This window comes from Phycodurus eques, chromosome 17 (assembly GCF_024500275.1).
Source record: "Phycodurus eques isolate BA_2022a chromosome 17, UOR_Pequ_1.1, whole genome shotgun sequence".
Classification (NCBI taxonomy): Eukaryota; Metazoa; Chordata; class Actinopteri; order Syngnathiformes; family Syngnathidae; genus Phycodurus; species Phycodurus eques.
In genome coordinates, this window is record NC_084541.1 from 6,226,746 (window position 1) to 6,240,099 (window position 13,354).

A 13,354-nucleotide genomic window follows, 5' to 3' on the forward strand; every position below is an offset into this window, starting at 1 on the left:
TACTGAGAATTGAATTAAAAGTCTCAACGATTGTTAGTCATTAAGAACCCCCAATCAATCAATGTTTGAGTCTCCTCAAGTCGTTGCAATGCTATGGTGACCTCAGGTGATGCTTCATACCCAAGAGGGACTTCTGTGCCAAATGGATTTCATTAGCATGGAGTACAACAGTACTAACGATTGCTAATGGCCTTGCATAATCATTATCATGGTGATCACGCCTCACGGTTGTGGCTTTGAGAATACATTGACGGTCTCTCCTCCTATTCTAAAAGCTTATCGTTTGAGAAAACTGTAATGCTCTCAGTTTAGGTCGAATGTATTTTTGTGTGTAGGACTAATTTTCATACGTTCTGGTGCTGAAGGAACGACTTAAAAATGATTTATCATTTACAATTAATATAATCGTTTTGCAGAGGGTTGCATATACATTTAAACATGAAAAACACTGTTAATCTGGGACAGACAAGGATGTGAGACGCATCTTCAAACAACAAAAGATTAACAAAGTGGCAGCCCCAGACCATGTGTCCCCATCCTGCCGCAAAGTCTGCACGGACCAGCTCGCGCCAGTCTTCACTCAGATCTTCAATAGATCTCTGGAACTGTGCGAAGTACCATCCTGTTCAAACGCTCCACCATCATTCCAGTCCCCAAGAAACCTGCAATCTCGGGTCTAAATGACTACAGGCCTGTCGTCTTGACATCTGTGGTCATGAAGTCCTTTGAACGTCTCGTGCTGGACCACCTCAAGAGCGTCACAGGTCCCCTGCTGGACCCCCTGCAGTTTGCCTACCGAACGAACAGGTCTGCGGATGATGCAGTCAACATGGGACTGCACTTCATCCTTGAACACCTCGACAGTGGAGGGACCTACTCGAGGATTCTGTTCGTGGACTTCAGCTCAGCGTTCAACACCATCATCCCTGAACTCCTTTCATCCAAGCTTCTCCAGCTCAGCGTCTCACCTGCCATCTGCCAGTGGATTTACAGCTTCCTGACGGGCAGGACACAGCAGGTGAGGCTGGGAGAGACCACCTCATCCACACGCAGCATCAGCACTGGGGCGCCCCAAGGTTGTGTCCTCTCTCCGCTGCTCTTCTCTCTCTACACGAACGACTGCACCTCAGCGCACCCGGCTGTCAAAATCCTCAAGTTTACAGATGACACCACTGTCGTCGGCCTCAGCAAGGACGGTGACGAGTCTGCATATCGACAGGAATTGTAGCGGCTGGAGCTGTGGTGTGGCCGACACAACCTGGAGCTGAAAACGCTAAAGACTGTAGAGATGATCGTGGACTTCAGGAGGCATCCTTCGCCACAGCTGCCCCTCACATTGTCCAGCTGCCTTGTGTCAAGCGTCGAGACCTTCAAGTTCCTGGGAATTACAATCTCTCAGGACCTGAAGGGGGCAACCAACATCAACTCCGTCCTCAAAAAGGCCCAGCAGAGAAAGCACGGCCTGCCACGGGAGCTGCTGAGGCAGTTCTATACAGCGGTCATTGAATCAGTCCTGTGTTCTTCCATCACAGTCCGGTTTGGTGCTGCGACAAAAAAGGACAAACTTCGAATGCAACGGATAATCAAAACTGCTGAAAAGAATGCCAGTAGCCCCCTACCTTCCCTTGTGGACTTGCACACTGCCAGAACTAAGCCAAGAGCGTGCAAAATCTTCTTGGACCCTCCACATCCCAGTCACCAGCTCTTCCAGCTCCTTCCCTTAGGTAGGCGCTACCGATCAATGTAAACTAGAACTAGCAGACATTCCAACAGCTTCTTCCCTCTTGCGATCAACTTCTTAAACACCTAACCTACAATTCCATGACAACATGCTGGCATTTTTTTGACTTGAGTTCGTTGTCACATTTCTGTGGGGCCAATTATATATTACTTGTGCACTCACTGTAGTAGTCTCGCCACGCTGCACTATTTGCATATCTGTTGTTGACCTATACTGGCCACTCATGCCAGAGTAGCATCTGCTCCATTTGCACACTGATTGAGGAGTATCTGCAACATTTGCACAACCAACATTGTCCCATATTATCGCGCTACTCGTCATTTTAAACTGAATACGGACTATTGCAATATTAGTCATTCAAACTGCTCTAAGTGCTAGAGGACTCAGCATCTTTTGCACAATTGTCAAAAAAAGGGAAAAAAAAGAAAAATGTACTGTCATTACCAGATAACTATTAACCCTTTATTGCTCAGTGACTGTTTTTTGTCTTTATGTCTCAAAAGTGTTCTCTGTCAATTGACTGTCTTTTGTTGTACTAGAGCCGCTCCAACTACCGGAGACAAATTCCTTGTGTGTTTTTTGGACATACTTGGCAAATAAAGATGATTCTGATTCTGATTCTGACAATAACAGTGTGCAATATTTGGAACCAAAGCTAATGTAAAAACAATATACAAATTTGACATACCTGAAGATTGGCAATTTGCAAGGTGCCATTTTCCATCAGGCTGATTCGACCATCATTCACTAGAATCCTCTGACCGTCTTTCTCCCATTGGATACTAGGAATAGGGTTCCCCATGATGTGGCAGTGTAACTGTGCATTTGAACCTGGCACATGAGTATGATTTGCTGGTCCTTGCCGGATGATGGGGGGAACACGATCTGAAGGCGCTGTGGGGATTTCAAAGTTAAATGATAAAGTTGTTTAAGACTTACAGCCATTTACTCAGAAAATATTTCAAAGAAAGTAAGTAAACCTTTTGGCTAGATACTGTAATATCCTTGAGTAAACATCCTGTCCACATGACTCAATAGTTTGTTGCTCTGACAGCCACATATAATTCCAGTCTCACAATCCATTAAGCAATCTCACATTTACTCAGGGTGGCACGGTGGTCGACTGGTTAGAGCGTCAGCCTCACAGTTCTGAGGACCCGAGTTCAATCCCCAGCCCCCCCTGTGTGGAATTTTTGCATGTTCTCCCCGTGCCTGCGTGGGTTTTCTCCGGGCACTCCGGTTTCCTCCCACACCCCAAAAACATGCATTAATTGAAGACTCTAAATTTCCTGTAGGTGCGAATGGTTGTTTGTTTGTTTGTGCCCTACGATTGGCTGGCAACCAGGTCAGGGTGTACCCCGCCTCCTGCCCGATGATAGCTGGGATAGGCTCCAGCACGCCTGCGACCCTTGTGAGGAGAAGCGGCTCAGAAAATGGATGGATGGACATTTACCCAGATACATTGTAATTCCTTTGTTACATGAAAAAAATAATACCACCATTCTGCTCTAATGAATCTAAATACAGACCTAACACATTCCAGGAAAACATTTGCCTGCTTGGAAGGGTTGAATAATAGCTCCACAATAAATTTCCTGATGATCTGTAACATGTTGGATATATTAAATATATACAAGGATCATTTGAGTTAAATATGCTGTATATTTAATTTCATACCTTTCGCAGTTAAAAAGGAAACCTCCTCTTTACTGTGGCTTTACCATTCATATATTTTGTGAGACAATAATAATAATAATAATAATAATAATAATAATAATAGGCAGCATGGGGTCGAGCGTTTGCAAGTTCTCTCTCTGCTCGAGTGGGTTTTCTCCAGCTAGTCCGGCTTCCTCGCACATTCCAAAAACATTTATGTTAGGCTCATTGAAGACTCTAGTGAGTCTAGTGAGTGAAGTGAGTGTGAATGGTTGTTTGCCTATATGTGACCTGCGACTGTCAGGCGACCAGTCCAGGATTTTTCTGGAACCAACTCAAAATGTGAAAAATCCACCAACATGTAGTGCAGGACTATAACCCCATTTTAAAGGGAACATATGTTGCAGTTTGGTTATTTGCATGTCGCCTTCACCACTTGTCCTCTTTGATTACATCAGATAAGACCCCCTGCCGTCTGCTCATTTGGGGGAGGGGTATTTTAATTTGTGACAGATTTGAAGGATGTTTGACTTTACATCAGCACATATACTGTATAATCAAAAGGAGATTAGGCATTGTGCCTCCAGCCCAGTGGGAGATGTTCATAGTGTAAGTGTAAAATCCAGCGGAAACAAAAACCTATATACAGTATCAAGGGAGTAATTTACTGTATCTTAATGTCATTAATTTGAATTATAGGATTTAGCCCTTGAAATTGTGAAATTTATCTGTTAAGCTTTAAAGTAGAAATAAAATGTATTTGTTCCACCTTCATTTCTCAAAATAAACAAACAATGGAAACAATTAACAATTCCTGCTTCTAGGGAACAAGAATCTTTCTTTAGCACGGCTCCAAAGACTCCTGTGATGTATAAAAATTCTGGAAGAGATTTTCCCTTTCCCGGACACGGGTCACCGGGGCAACCCACTGCAGCGAAGCCTGGAGGTGGGGCTCGAAGGGGAGGGCCTGGCGGCACAACACAAACAGGTAACGTTCCCCCCCTCCGGCGGAGAAGTTCCTACTCGATATAGTCGGGGTCGCCTCCACACACAGCTCTGGTACCAGTCCTCTTGAGAAGAGCTGGACTCTCTTCCAATCTGGAGTTGCCCAAGGTGAGCGGTGGCGAGCAGGTGTGCCTATACTTATTGCCCCCTGACTCTGTGCCTGTATATTGGGGTTCACCTCGGTAAACGAGAGGGTAGCCTCCTTCCGCCTTTGGGTTGGGGGACGGGTCCTGACTGTTGTGTGTGCCTATGTACCAAACAAGAGTTCAGAGTAACCTCCCTTTTTGGAGTCCTTGGAGGGGGTGCTGGAAAGCGCTCTTGCTGAGGACACCATCGTTCTGCAGGGGGACTTCAATGCTCACGTGGGCAATGACAGTGAGACCTGTAAGGGCGTGATTGGGAGGAACGCCCCCCCCGATCAGAACCCTAGTGGTGTTCTGTTATTTGACTTCTGTGCTCATCACGGATTGTCCATAATGAAAACCATGTTCAAGCATAAGGGTGTCCATTTTTGGGTAGACACACCACTGATCCCCAAACAGATTTGGAGTGGGAAGTCTTCGAAGTGGAGAAAAAGCTTTCCTAGTATTTCTAAAATATGTTCACCTGGAGGAAGCATGGCTGTCCCGTCCCAATTCTGTCACCCAAAATGATTTGCGCATTACAGCTCCTTGTTGCGCAGAGACAGCCAAGTAGTGTTTTAGAAGACAACCAATGCATCTTTGCAAGTCAAGGAGCATAGACCCATGTCCGTGGTCTATTCTCGTGCCTATGCAAAGCTTTGTGGTGTCTCCCATGAGACTTACGTCCACCAAGCTGCGTATGTACGTGGGTACTTTGACAACCATTTTGAACATGATGGACATTGAGAGTTTTAATGGCACTTGAACAAGTATGAAATAGATCCAGATCGGGTTCATTTTGTTTCAGATTTTACCATATTTTTGTTCTTGCATCATCTTACTATGATGTACTTCGTTTCCAAAGAAAATTGTATTATTGTCAGTGATAAAGAACACTGGACCATAGTGGATGCTGAGTCTAAGGTGCAAACTACCATTTTCCGGGTGACAGGTCCAGCTGGATGTACCGTATTTCTGCCAGGGACTCATTCAGTGCTGAGTCCGAGGTGGGAACCATCAATGTCAGTGCGACATTTGTTGATGGACCCCACGGATCACAGGCAGTGAAAAAGCACGAGTCGTTTTATCATCTTTTGTTTCAGAATGACCATATCTGGAAATAATGCACTGCAAGCGGGCCAAAGCATCACCGAAACGTGGGCCGCAGCATAGAAGAATAAAATGCACCATTATACATACAAAATAGTGCATGCATAAGAGCCCATGCAGTCCCCTCGACACACGTAAGCCAGAATGTGATTGTGTGTGTGTGCGTGCGTACAAAGTATGTGCAACTCACCACTTTCCACCTCTAACAGGGCTTTTGTAAGTATGCTGCCCGCCACACTGATGGCCTGGCAAATGTAGTAGCCGGAGTCCTCGACATGGACATCAATGATGGTGAGCTCACCGCTAAGCGACACAGAAAAACGGCCTTGTTTTGACTGTTCCTGAATAGGGAACAGCAAGATCTGGAGAAGAACAGACACAAAAAAACAAAATAAAATAAACACCATGCAAATTAACTTCAGATACATATTCAACATATGTTGCTTCTTAGTTGTTTGAATGGTAGTTGTTGGGTGTGTGTCCATTTGTTCATGAGTGTTTCTCCACTTCTGGTTTGAGCAAACACTGGTGTTCCTGCTGCAGCTGCTCACCGGCTATCTTTAATGAACTTTTAATATGCTATTGACTGCCACCTTGATTTTGTGACAAGTATTGTTCTGTACTCATTTTGGCCATCACAGTGGTATCTGCTGGATCTCTGGATTCTGGTGTCCATCGAGAATGAAATGTGGACTGCCAGACTGCCATAGTGATGTCGGTAAATACGTGCAAAGCGGGTGAACACAGCACCAAGATCACCGTCGGACTCTTCAACATCCAGCCACTTTACGGAAAGTTATAGCTCCTCCAGGATCACATCTGCGACCACAAGTATGATTTTTTTTTTTACAGATTGTTCAACGCAAACTTGGCAACAACCAAACAGTAGACGTGGAGGAGGGCTCGCAATAGTTCACTGCATCTCTGCTCGAATTTATTGGTCATTTGTATCTGTAGCCATATAACTAAATGAACCATTGTAGCCCCTGTTTACAATCCACCTAAGCCTAAAACAAACTTCAACAGCGAATTCTCTGAATATCTCAACATCTCCTCACTAACACTTAACATACGGTAGTTCTTTTTAACAGCAGGTTTTGCATTGTATGAGTTTGCAGTGTTTGTAAATAATCATGAACCTCTTGGAGTATGGTGGAATAATCCCTCCTCTCCTTCAACTTGGATATTGCAGGCCAAAAAGTTGTTCAAAAGCTTTTTCCGCCTTTAGCTTACCTCAAACCTACCAAAACTGTATATTCAGAAATAGAAGATAATTAAAATTTAATCAATTAAGGTGACAAACACATTCCATTCAGTGTGCTCATTTGTGGCTGAAAGCAGCTCTGCCACCACCTCAAGCAGGGCAAAAAAACATGATTCCAACAAGTCCGCGTCAAGTACTAAATGTCATTATGGAGTGGTAAAGTCGACTAGTCGACTAGTCTGCCAACCCCAAGTCTGGAAGCAATTCCACAGCTTTGTAGTGGTCGAAACAAGGTTGTGAACTTTTGTTGTGTGTAAGACATCCACCCGATTGATTCATACAAAGCCACAGTTTTCATCATGCTTCCCCACACAATTCCAGCTGTGTGTCATCTTCCGCCATGATTTTTCCTCACTCTTCCTCCTTCTTTCGGGCTCTCTCTCCTACACAAATTCCTCATCTCATCTGATCTCAAGCTTGCCGAACCGGTATAGAACTGTAAACCACGCTACAGGCACCCACGCTCTCTCATCGGGTCTTTCAGTGCATTCTAACAATGCTGCAATGCTGATCACACACTTGTGGAAACCCACACATGCACACATTTGTAGATGTGCAAGCCTATGCAGACTCACGCTCTGATGCTGAATAAAAGCCAGAGTGACAAAAATTATTGCAAGGCTGGTGTGTATGAATGTTTTTACAAGTGCTCTACCACACACAGCACACAAGAAAGACAAAGAATGATGGTTAAGAGAAAGGCTATTAAATTCTTCATGAAGCATGCATTTGCATCGAATTGCTTCATAATGAGACATATTAAATATAACCTGCATAAACTGTATTATTGAATGACAAGTGTGAATTAAAAATTTTAAACCCCACCTCAACATTAAAATTGGAGTTTATAGTTCTGTGTTTAAAATTGTGGGGCCACAAAATTATTAGCACAAAATATCTATTGTGGTAAAAGAGGGGAAAAAAAGTCCAGAAGAATTTTTAGAGAGAGGTTTTGACTACGTTAGACTTAGTTTTAAAACCAACATGACAATGTCTTACCTGGCTTCCTTCTTTTTGCCAAAAGACAGCCGGTGGGGGGTTTCCTTTAGTGCCGCAGAGAAAGGTTACAGTACGGCCTGGTGCTGTGATCTGGTCTCGTGGCCGCACAACAATCTGAGGGGGCACTGAAGAATAGAGGATCATATAAATTACTTTCCGAACACTTCAGAAATCGAAACGTTTAAAGATTGGTGTTCAACTATGTATGTCTGTGCAGTATGTCTATATTTAGCAGTGAGGACAAGCTTTGACTGTGAATGGCCACATATAAAAACAACAGCTCAGGCAAGTGGCAAATCATTGTCATTTAGAGTGTTCTATCGCTTTATCGTCACAAAAACACATGACAAAATAATCCACACATATCACATACGTAAAAGCCAGCATTGATTGTGGGTGTGTATTAACAAAGAACAATAGAACATACCAATGCAAATCTCGGATACATTCAAATATTCCTGCTTTACGCCAGCTACAATTTCTCAATATTACACTATCTGTACGATATGGTTGTATAACCATAATACACAGGTTTTTCCAATTTTTGGTTGATTCTCAAAAAGAAGGTTGGTTTACTGAGGGCATATTTTATTACAACCTAAGATACTGACCTTATTCTTAGGTCTATACTTGTATAATTTGAAAGTAACTTGACAAATAAGGAGGTGGGGGCTACAAATTGAGGTTACGTTGTCTGTTGTCTCTTTTTTTTTTTCTCCTCTTACAGCCACCGAGTGTGTGCGATCGAAACATACACATCTTTGATTTCTATTGATTCAGTAGCAAGTACCAGGCTTCCCTCCACACAGGGGGCTTAAATGCATAATTCCAAACATAATTCCTTCACCAGTTCTGATTTCTCTTATTCCCACTTGATCTCTTGCCTCTCTTTCAGTTCATTCTTTGTAAAGGCACAGAGACAGACTGGGATGAAACATAATTTTCTACGCAAAAAGAAAAATTAGTTTTTTCAGAAAAATTAAGACCAACATGCGTCAACGGTGAACCACAATGACACTTTTAGTAGTTTTAAAGTCAGTAAATTTAGTTTATGTTTTAAAGAAGATGAACCGTGACCCTAGTGAGGAAAAGCGGTGACCCAAAGGTTCAGTGTGGAGGCACGCAGTTGGAATTGTGGATTTTTACTTTGAGCGACAATAAACTACAGTAGTACACTACTTTAAAGCCAAGCTACCCCAAGAACAGAGTTCCTGTGCAGGTTGATGCAAGCTTTGAAATATTTGACAAAAGCAGCATAATACAACCCCAATTCCAATGAAGTTGGGACGTTGTGTTAAACACAAATAAAAACAGAATACAATGATTTGCAAATCATGGTCAACCTATATTTAATTGAATACACTACAAAGACAATATATTTAATGTTCTAACTGATAAACGTTATTGTTTTTAGCAAATAATCATTAACTTAGAATTTTATGGCTGCAACACCTTCCAAAAAAAGCTGGGACAGGTGGCAAAAAAGACTGAGAAAGTTGAGAAATTCTTATCAAACACCTGTTTGGAACATCCCACAGGTGAATAGGCTCATTGGGAACAGGTGGGTGCCATGATTGGGTATAAAAGGACCTTCCCTGAATTGCTCAGTCATTCACAAGCAAAGATGGGGCGAGGTTCACCTCTTTGTGAACAAGTGCGTGAGAAAATAGTCGAACAGTTTAAGGACAATGTTCCTCGACGTACAATTGCAAGGAATTTAGGAATTCCATCATCTACGGTCCATAATATCATCAAAAGGTTCAGAGAATCTGGAGAAATCCCTGCATGTAAGCGGCAAGGCCGAAAACCAACATTGAATGCCCGTGCATCAAAACCGACACATATCACCACATGGGCTCAGGAACACTTCAGAAAACCAATGTCAATAACTACAGTTTGGCGCTACATCTGTAAGTGCAACTTGAAACTCTACTGTGCACAGCAAAAGCCATTTATCAACAACACCCAGAAACGCCGCTGGGTTCTCTGGGCCCGAGCTCATCTAAGATGGACTGATGCAAAGTGGAAAAGTGTTCTGTGGTCCGACGAGTCCACATTTCAAATTGTTTTTGGAAATTGTGGACGTCGTGTCGTCTGGGCCAAAGAGGAAAAGAACCATCCGGACTGTTATGGACACAAAGTTCTAAAGCCAGCATCTGTGATGGTATGGGGCTGTGTTAGTGGCAGTGGCATGGGTAATTTACACATCTGTGAAGGCGCCATTAATGTTGAAAGGTACATACAGGTTTTGGAGAAACATATGCTGCCATCCAAGCAACATCATTTTCATGGACACCCCTGCTTATTTCACCAAGACAATGCCAAACCACATTCTGCACGTTACAACAGTGTGGCTTCGTAGGAAAAGAGTGCGGGTACTAGACTGGCCTGCCTGCAATCCAGACCTGTCTACCATTGAAAATGTGTGGCGTTTTATGAAGCGTAAAATACGACAACGGAGACCCCGGACTGTTGAACAGCTGAAGCTGTACATCAAGCAAGAATGGGAAAGAATTCCACCTACAAAGCTTCAACAATTAGTGTCCTCAGTTCCCAAACTTTTATTGAATGTTAAAAGAAAAGGTGATTTAACACAGTGGTAAACATGACCCTGCCCCAGCTTTTTTGGAGCATGTTGCAGCCATAAAATTCTAAGTTCATGATTATTTTCTAAAAACAATCAAGTTGATCAGTTTGAACATTAAATATCTTGTCTTTCTAGTGTATTTAATTAAATATAGGTTGAACAATATTTGAAAATCATTGTATTCTGTTTTTATTTATGTTTTCATTTATGTTTAAGACAACGTTCCAACTTCATTGGAATTGGGGTTGTACTTGGTGCCGATATAATGCAACATATAACATTCTGAAGCAATAAACACATGTAGGGTTGGCTTGGACGATACAGCAGTCATCTCTCTGCACTTAGTATGTGGGTTTTATCCCCAGCTAAACCCCCAGTTGATCATGGTTCATGCATTCAGCAGTGTGTGAATGAGCTGTTACCTTTGAGGTGACAATGTAAAAGCACTTTTAATACTGAATAAGGGTCATTTGCACAACATTTGAAAACGGAAAAGACATTTATAAAAATAAATAAATAAGTAATTAAAAATGTGTCCCACTGAAATGCACTTCTTACATAACAGTAAAGACAAAAGTGCATAATATTACCCGAACTGCTTTCTTCCACCTCTGTAACATCTCTAGACTACACCGATCACTGCCCTAATCCAAAACTTAAATCCTGGTCCACTCATTTATCACATCCCGTAACGATTATTGCAATGCCCTCCTCTCTGGTCTCCTTTCCAAACTCATCAACAGGCTTCAAATCATCCAGAACTCGGCCGTCCGTATCATCACCCGAACCAAATAATCTGACCACATCACCCTTGTTCTCATTCAACTTCACTGGCTCACTGTACAATACCGGATCCCTTACAATAGCCTCCTCTTTACCTACAAAGCTCTTCACACCTACTGTACCTCTGCGACCTCCTGCAGAAATACACTCGCTCCCATACCTTCCGCTCAACCTCTGCTGGTCTCCTCACCACCCCCCTCACCACCCCCGCACAATGGGTGCCTGAGCCTTCAGCTGCCCGGCACACAGACTCTGGAACTCTCTCCCTGTACATACAGTATAATATAGACAGACTCCTCATAACATTTTAAACCCAAAGTCAAAACTCATCTGTTCAAATTCGGATACTCTCTCTAATAGGACATTTGCACGATACCTGTTTGTTTTACTATTTTACTGTTCTACCGTTTCATCGTTCCTGCATTTTTATTGATGTCTTATTGATGCTTTTATTCATGTTTTGCTTGGATTTTAACCCATACTTTGTAAGGTGACCTTGGGTGGCATGAAAGGCGTATAAAAGTAACTATTATTATTTATAAGTGTAAAAACAAACAGCTTCATAAAATCATGTGAATTGCACAATTTACGTTTTGACCTTCAAACTGCAGATACAAATTCATAAATGATCCCAATGACTCATCAAACCATTACACTCTTCATACAATCGTAATAACGGTAAAGACATACAATAGAAATTATACCATTTATTTTGCTGTCTGCTATTGTATGAATGTAAAATGGCTGCCTCATCCTGACACTTCAGCTCACAGATCTCTCTCGTGTATTGCAACAACATAATGAAGCTCTCTCCAGTTGCATTAAGGGTAAAGAGTGATAAAGAAGAACCATTTGGAAAAGAACCACCAAAAAAAAAAGAAAAAAAAGAAAAAAGGAACTCTGAAGACACTGAGGTGCACTTGTATTAGTTTTCAAGGAAAAGGCATATTCAGCAAAATAGGAGAACGATTGTTCTCCTATTTGTCCAAATATGCAATTAACATCTTGAGAAAACATGTCACAAATCATAAGGCTTAATTTGTAACAACTAACGGGAAAGACATTTCGGCACTAAAAGATGGAAAAATATTACTTTATATTTATTTTTTCTTAGAAACAATTATGACCATTTGATGATAAAAACTGCCAATAATTCAAACAGCCTAGTCATAGCAGTAACATTAATTGTTTTTCAAAAGGAAATTTAATGGGGTATGTCTTTACAGTTATTGATCAAATTATCCATCCATCCATCCATTTTCTGAGCTGTTTATCCTCACAAGGGTCGCGGGAGTGCTGGAGCCTATCCCAGCTATCATCGGGCAGGATGCGGGGTACACCCTGAACTGGTTGCCAGCCAATCGCAGTGATCAAATTATATGGAAATGAAATATAAACGTGCGACAGATAGCTTTTTTCAATCACATGACTGGTGGTTGTTTGTTTGCCATGCTGGAGGTCCGGATCAGAAGGATAAGCTAGGCTTGAAACAAAAAGACCCGTGGACCGACATGACTTGTCTTTGATTTTATTCATTTTTGTTTCTCTTTGCATAACCCTTTTTAAGCTCCCGCTGTAGTTTCTTCGTATTATAATTGAGGTTTATTGAGAATCAGACTTGATCAGTCGAACAGAACAAAGTTTTTCCCCCACACCCAGTGAAAGAGTCCTAGGGGTGTGTGCCTGCCGATACATGCAAGTGAATTGACACCGTTTTACATGCACAAAGACTGACAGAAGTGTCCTGTAATTGCTGTGGCCGCACTGCGGCGGCTGAGGACCCCACCCAATCGATGGAGGGGCGGGATCAGGCCCAGGGGTCTACCCGAGAGCAGCCAGGTGGACGGGACACGTCCCACACCGAGGGACCAAAATATGGGCATTGACCCCACAGGGCCTTAAGTGACAACTCCTGCCCAGCATTCCCGCAGTGCTGTAGCCGTGGTCCTGCCCACATTTCCAAAGACCCGCGTTAAAGTTGATAATGGCACATTCGTTGAGAAGACAATTTCAAACTGGCACTCCATGTCACAAAGGCTAACGAAACCTGGTTTATAGAGTATATAGAAACGTTGGATGCAGTGACA

General features: G+C 42.5%; 1 protein-coding gene across 6 annotated transcripts in view; it reads right to left on the reverse strand.

Annotated features, from left to right (window-relative positions):
• The window catches only part of robo3 (roundabout, axon guidance receptor, homolog 3 (Drosophila)), a 231,698-nt gene that overhangs the window by 48,479 nt on the left and 169,865 nt on the right, over positions 1-13,354 (reverse strand). For all 6 annotated transcript variants that reach the window (XM_061702475.1, XM_061702473.1, XM_061702472.1 and 3 more), the window contains 3 exons: positions 7,898-8,022; positions 5,825-5,996; positions 2,430-2,635 (listed from right to left, as the gene is read on the reverse strand). In XM_061702475.1, the coding sequence (XP_061558459.1) occupies positions 2,430-2,635; positions 5,825-5,996; positions 7,898-8,022 (503 nt within the window). The remainder of the gene's footprint in view (positions 1-2,429; positions 2,636-5,824; positions 5,997-7,897; positions 8,023-13,354) is intronic.